This window comes from Gossypium raimondii, chromosome 4, assembly GCF_025698545.1.
Source record: "Gossypium raimondii isolate GPD5lz chromosome 4, ASM2569854v1, whole genome shotgun sequence".
In the NCBI taxonomy this organism is placed as follows: Eukaryota; Viridiplantae; Streptophyta; class Magnoliopsida; order Malvales; family Malvaceae; genus Gossypium; species Gossypium raimondii.
In genome coordinates this window covers 7,336,607-7,343,744 of record NC_068568.1, presented here as the reverse complement: position 1 = coordinate 7,343,744, position 7,138 = coordinate 7,336,607, and the positions used below count along the sequence as shown (strand labels likewise).

The 7,138-nt window shown below is 39.9% G+C and overlaps 1 protein-coding gene and 1 non-coding gene across 2 annotated transcripts; both read right to left on the bottom strand.

Moving 5' to 3' along the window:
• Nucleotides 1–657: 657 nt before the first annotated feature.
• Nucleotides 658–764, bottom strand: LOC128040747 (small nucleolar RNA R71). Its single transcript, XR_008195553.1, has one exon. It is a non-coding gene; the product is annotated as a small nucleolar RNA R71 (small nucleolar RNA).
• A 2,335-nt stretch (nt 765–3,099) lies between these two features.
• Nucleotides 3,100–6,475, bottom strand: LOC128040407 (uncharacterized). The gene is made up of 8 exons (XM_052629150.1): nt 6,141–6,475; nt 6,029–6,098; nt 5,703–5,945; nt 5,307–5,393; nt 4,599–4,772; nt 4,164–4,436; nt 3,586–3,762; nt 3,100–3,474 (listed from the first exon to the last, which is right to left on the bottom strand). The coding sequence occupies exons 1-8, from the start codon at nt 6,473–6,475 to the stop codon at nt 3,100–3,102; spliced, it is 1,734 nt and encodes a 577-aa protein (XP_052485110.1).
• Nucleotides 6,476–7,138: the final 663 nt, after the last annotated feature.

The window sequence follows — 7,138 nt, the reverse complement described above, 5'->3', positions numbered from 1 at the left end:
AATATTAGGAATTTTTTTCTATTAATTTAACCATTTTTTATTTTTATTTTAATATTTTTTTGTTTTTAACTTAATTGTTACATTTTAATTTTTTGTATGTTTAATTCTTATAAGTTCTTTTGGTTTATGACTAGAGGAAACTCGTCAGAACTGTTAATTTTTTATAGTGAAATTGAAAACACTACTCACAGAAATTGTAGAAAGGTTAGAGAAGAAAAGAAAGGTCAACATATTTTAATAGACGATCAAAAGGAAAAGGATGTTACTGTGGAGATGAATGATAATAAAAATAATCAGTAGCCTCTTGTACGTCCTGCTATTTTGATTGGGGCTGAATCGAGTATTGTTAGACCGACTGTTAATGCAAATAATTTTGAGATCAATTTGAACTCTATTCAGATAGTGCAACAATATGTTTAGTTTGATGGTTTGCAAGATGAAGATCCAAATACTCATTTGGCTAACTTTCTAGAGATTTGCGACACTTTCAAGATCAATGGCGTTATTGATGATGTCATACGCTTACGGCTGTTCCCATTCTCGTTGAGGAGCAAGACAAAACAGTGGTTAAATTCATTACCACAGGCTTCTATCACGATTTGGGCCCAAATGACGGAGAAGTTTTTGTTTAAATATTTTCCACCAGCTAAAACAACTATGTTGAGGAATGACATCTCTTCTTTTGTTCAGTTTGATATTGAGACACTTTATGATACATGGGAGAGATTTAAGGATTTGTTGAGAGGGTTTCCTCTTCATGGACTACCTTTGGGGCTCTAAGTTCAGACTTTTTACAATTGTTTGAATCTCTCGATTAGAAAGATGGTTGATGCAACAACTGGTGGAATAGTGAACAAACAAACATTTGAGGCAGCTCAAGAATTTATTGAGGAGATGACATCGAATAATTATTAGTGGCAAGTTACGAAAGTAAAACCTGCTAAAGCAGTCGAAGTTTTTTATATTGATGCAATTTCTATATTAGCAAACTAGGTTGAATCTCTTGGTAAGAAAATTGATGGTTTGAATTTTTCTAAGAAAATTAAGGAGATGACACTAAATAATATTTGTTCGCATGAATCGACATTTTGTCGAATCGTCACAGTTTAGTAATCCTAACGGAACCAAACCCAAAAATTTAAACCAAAGAGTTAAAAAGTCCGGAGAGTGCAAAAATTACAAAACTCTCACGAAAGCCGGAAATTTAAGTAAAAACCATGAAATAATGATAATTAAAAGTAGTTTCCCATTGAGTGGTCACCATTGAGCCTCCGTCGCACCGACCCGCCTATGTTTGTGGATTACTTGAATAGAACAGACAAACAGATGTAAGTTTATGTAAACTCAGTGTGTAACCCAACAGAGATAGACATGCAACATACACAGAATCTCATGATCAGTCGGATATACATTTGGATCTAAGTCCATAACAGATACAGATATCAAAATCAGATAATCAGAATAAATATACTAAATCCTACCCCCATCCTCTACACACCATCTCTGACCATCTTATCACACCATGTGGGGTTAAAAACAGTCATCCATCCCAACACACCATACAGTGTCGATGCGACACATAACAGAAAATATGCAGTCAAGCTGCCAGAATATAGGCGAAGAGTCGTCGTACAGATCACTTCCTCCACATATTGAATTCCCACCCCAAATATAGATACAGAATGCAGATATATCAAATTAAACATGCTTAACATGCTCCTATACAGATAGATACATACTTAAACAGTACAGTCAGACATACGTATCAGTATCCAAGTCATATCAGTCTATCAGAATATCAAATCACATGAAATAGAGTTTGGTTAGCGGTTACCGACCCTACAGTAGGCCCATAGTCGATCGAAATGACCCGTGTGACCCTAGGGAACATTTCCAAATTAGACTTGCCTGGGTGGCCCACACGCCCCAACTGGCCTAGCCAGTGTGGCCCTCATGGCCACACTTGCACTGTCACACAACCATGTCTTGCGTAGGGCCATGTTTTCGTCAATTACACGACCGTGTCTCACACAGAGCCAACCACAGGACAGGCCACACGCACGTGTGGCGTTGACAGACCCCATTTTCTGCTTTCACCGAAACTTGAATTTTCGTGCTATGAGTACACACCTGGTTTGTTTGTTTTTTTTTTTTAAGAATTCACACCCTCGAAGCGAACAACACCTAAAATTGTCAACCAAAACACCCACAATTACTTTAATTCTCAAATCCAACCGAGACACCTCTTGGGCACTACTCGAAAACACAACAGAAAACTGCACTAAAATGATCCAGAAGCTTACCATTGACAATAGCAGCCTTGAAACTTCACTACACCACCAAAGGGTCTCGGCTTTCCTAAAGAGCACCTACAAAAACGGTTTATTGGATTAACTCAAACATGAACAGAAGCAAAAGTACAAAATAAAGACTCCCAGAACACCACGACAGCCCTTACCTTCAAAATCGTACGATGGAAACAAGAAGTAAAACATTGCGATTGGGAGAGGAAATTTCGATAAGAATCAAAAAGGGAGGAAAAGGGAAATTTGGACAGGGAATGAGTATAGAAACGTCAATGAGGGAGAGAGGAAAAAAATAAAATAATAAAAAGAAAAATAAAAATAATCAAAAGATTATCCAAACTCTTCCATTATCCCACTAACTACACAATCCCACTAAATCTCACCCACTAACCACATCCAATTACCTCAGACTCCCAACTCCACCGAACGTCTAACAGATATCCGGAACAAAAATTATCACCCACACTCACGTAGAGATTCGAACACAAGACCTCCAATACACAAACTCCTTAGCACTCGAACCAATAGGGTCATTTTGATATGGATTAACATACAATTTTAGATAAACCCACCCAACTGGGATAAGACTTTGATTAAGAATAAAAAAAATTCTAAATGTGGGACTTGAACCCCAGATCTAACACACACACAGAGAACACTTAACTACAGAAGCATATACATATTTGTGTTAAATTTCAGAAAAACAAACTTAACTTATTTAGGGCATTACAACTTTACCCCCCTAAAAGAAATTTCGGCCTCGAAATTTACCTGATCCGAATAGATGAGAATACTAGTGACACATCGAGTTCTTAGGTTCCCACGTGGCTTCTTTAGTGCCATGATTCCGCCACAGAACGTTAACCAACGAGGTGGACTTCCTCTTCAGAATGTTAAAAGCTCGATCCAAAATCTGAACTGACTCCTCCTCAAACATCAAGTTCGGTCTAACCTCAATCTCCTCAACAAAGACAACGTTAGATGGGTTAAACCGGCACCGTCTCAACATTGAAACGTGAAACACATCATGGATACGACCTAATTTTTGAGGTAACTCTAACTGATAAGCCATTGATCCCACACGCTTCAGAATCCGATATAACCCGATGAACCTAGGGCTTAACTTGTCCTTACGACCGAAGCGCAGAACTTTCTTCCATGGAGATACCTTAAGAAATATGAAGTCACCAACAGAGTACTCGATACCTCTCCTTATCAGATCAGCATAGGACTTCTATCTATCAGAAGCCGCCTTCAGACGATCCCGAATCAGTCTAACCTTATCTTCAGTCTCGGAAACCAACTCAGGACCCAAAACTTGTCGTTCACCAAACTCAATCCAGCGGAGTACAACACTTACGACCATACAAAGCTTCATAAGGTGCAATCTGGATGCTAGAATGGAAACTGTTATTTTAGGCGAACTCAGATAACGGTAGAAAATCCTCTCAACTACCTTGAAAATCAATCACACAGCTCCGAAGCATATCCTCCAAAATCTAAATCACCCTCTCAGACTGACCACCGGTTTGAAGATGGAACGCAATACTAAAGTCCAATCTCGAACCAAGAGCTTCATGCAGTTTCTTTCAGAATTGAGAAGTGAAGCTAGAATCTCTACCAGAAATTATCGAAACTAAAACCCCAAGCAGTCTTACAATCTCAAAAATATAGAGCTCGCTAGCTTTTGTAGAGAGTAGTCTGTCTGAACCGGAATAAAATAGGCGACTTTGGTCAATCAATCCACAATGACCCAAATAGAATCCTTCTTAGTGGGTGTTAAAGGAAACCCACTAATAAAGTCCACCGTCAGTCGCTCCCATTTCCACAAAAGAATCTTAACCGGTTGTAGCAAACCAGAAGCAACTGGTGCTCATCCTTAACTTGCTGACACGTTAGAAAACGAGTAACAAAATCTATTTTCTCACGTTTGAATCTCGGCCACCAATACAGTTCACAGAGATCCTGATACATCTTATTGCAACCGGGATGCATAGCATAAGGGCTATTATGCGCTTCCCTCAGAATCGACTGTCTTAGATCATAATCGTTCTGTACACAAACCCACCCTCGAAAACACACAACTCCATCCTTATTCAGTCCAAAAACAAAAGTACTGCCACTATCAACCTGATAAAACCGCAGACCCAGAGACTCATCCTCTAACTACTTTTCTCAAATCTGCCCAATCCAAGTCGGCTTAACTTGTAACTCAACTAACAGACCTCCATCCTCAAACAAACTAGGATGAGCGAACATCGCCTTCTAATCAGTCATCGCTCTATGACTGACAGCATTGGCCACCACATTGACCTTACAAGGATGATACTCTATCGTACAGTCATAATCCTTAAGCAACTCAATCCATCGACATTGCCGAAGATTCAACTCCTTCTGAGTAAGGAGGTACTTGAGGCTATTGTGATTAGTATAGATGATACACCTCTCACCGTACAGATAATGCCTCTAGATATTTAAAGCAAACACCACGACAGCTAACTCAAAATCATGCATCAAATAATTCCCCTCGTTTGACTTAAACTGACGGGACATATAAGTCACAACCTTACCATCTTGCATCAGTACATATCCCAAACCAACGTGCGACGCATCACTGTAAACCACAAATTCTTAACCAGATTCAGGCTGTATCAAAATAAAAGCCTGAGTTAGAACAGATTTGAGCTTCTCGAAGCTCGATTGTTGAACATCAGACAAGATGAAAGGAACATTCTTTCGCAGAAGCTTAGTTAGAGGAGCTACAATAAGAGAAATCCCCTCAACAAACCACCGATAATAACCCACAAGAACAAAAAAACTACGGATCTCAAAAATGTTCTTAAGCTATTTCCAATCAAGTACAACCTCAATCTTTCTAGGATTAACTTGGATCTTTTCATAAGAAACCACATGCCCTAGAAAAGATACTTCTCGCAACCAAAACTCACATTTACTCAACTTAGTGTAGAGATGTTTCCCTCGAAGTATTCAAAGCACTACTCTAAGATGCTCATCATCCTCATCCTCAGTCTTAGAGTAGACCAGAATATCATTAATGAAGACCACTACGAACTGATCCAGATACGACTGAAAAACTCAGTTCATTAGATCCATGAATGCAACTGGAGCATTCGTCAAACCAAATGGCAAAACTAGGAACTCGTAGTGCCCATAACGAGTCCTAAATGTCGTCTTATAAATGTTAGCTTCCTTAACCCTAAGCTGATGATACCCAAATCAGAGATATATTTTCGAGAAAACTGAAGACCCTCGAAACTGATCAAACAAATGGTTGATCTTTGCAAGTGGGTACTTATTCTTCACAGTTAGTCTATTCAATTGTTAGTAGTTGATGCACATCCTCTTGGTACCATCCTTTTTCTTCCTAAACAAAACCGGTGCTCCCCACGGAGACACATTAGGACAGATGAAACCATGATCCAGAAGCTCTTGAAGTTGAGCCTTAAGCTCTACAAGTTCTTTCGGTGCCATGCGGTTTAGATTGATGGACACCAGAGCTATACCTGGAAGAAGCTCAATGCCGAACTCAACTTCTCGATTCAGAGGTAAACTCGGTAACTCCTCAGGAAAAACACCTAAAAATTCCCTAACTGTTCTGATATCCTTGACAGAAGAGTCCTGAAAAACTGACACACTGACATAAGCCAAAATGCCTCACACCCTTTTCAAACCAATTTCTCAGCCATTAAAACAAAGATTACCTTAGACAAGTAAACTCGACGCTCGCCAATCACAACCACCTCTTGATCATCCTCGGTCCTCAGAACAAACCTCTTAGTCGCACAGTCCAAACTAACTTAGTGCTCAACTAACCAGTCCATACCCAGAATTAAGTTAAACTCCCAAAACAGTAGCTCTATCAGATTTGCCGGAAACATAACCCTTTGTACTTCCAACAGAACATTCCTATAAAGTCTATTTACCCAAACAGACTGCCCCAATGGACTCAGTACAATAATTTCACCAGTAGTACACTCAACTAAAATCCCCAAGTTCTTAGAAACAAAACTAGCTACATAGAAGTGTGTAGAACATATGTCTATTAAAGTAGTATATGGAGCATCAAAAATAAAAAACGTATCCGTGATCATATTAGGGACGTCTCTATCCTCTCGACGTCGAGCAACATAAACTAGTGCAGGCTGCATCGTCTCAGTCTGATTAGTACCTCTGCCCAGTGCTCTCTGACCTCAACCCAAACCATTACCACCCCTAGCCGGTCCATGACCCTTAGGTGGTTATTGTACTGCCCTCTAAGGCTAAACTGAACCTGATCCCATAGCTTGAATCTAATTAGCATGATGTGGACACTCTCTAATCTGGTGCTCCAAAGACCCACACCGCAAACAAGCCCTTAATCTCATCCAACACTTTCTCGGATGACGCCTACCACAATCACTATAAGCCTGAACCCCAATAGGAGCAACAGGAACCCGCACTCTAACAGGCTCATCAGGTTTGACCCATTTCTTAGGCCTCTGAACAGAACTAGATGGCTCGAAATCCCTCTTTTTCTTGCTTTTCTTTTGATGTTTATTCTGGTGCTCCACGTGCTTAACCTCTTCGGCGATATTTGCCTTATCCATAAGAATAGCAAATTCACACTCCCTCTGTGGAGTAATCAGAACCCTTAGACTATCCTTCGAACTGTCCTAAAAATGGACACCTTTCTCATACTCGGATGCCATCATGCTTCGAGTGTAGCGACTCATTCTCAGAAACTCGGCCTCAGACTTGGCCACAGACTTATCACCTTGCATGAGATTCATGAACTCATGCCTACGAGCATCCACATAGTTTGCACCCACGTA

Coding starts and splice junctions, on each gene's coding strand:
- LOC128040407 (XM_052629150.1), bottom strand. CDS start 6,475: ATGCAGCCTGCACTAGTTTATGTTGCTCGACGTCGAGAGGATAGAGAC. Junction 3,763..4,163: donor ATGAGCACCAGTTGCTTCTG/GTTTGCTACAAC, acceptor TTGATTTTCAAG/GTAGTTGAGAGGATTTTCTA. Junction 3,475..3,585: donor TTTCCGAGACTGAAGATAAG/GTTAGACTGATT, acceptor ATATTTCTTAAG/GTATCTCCATGGAAGAAAGT.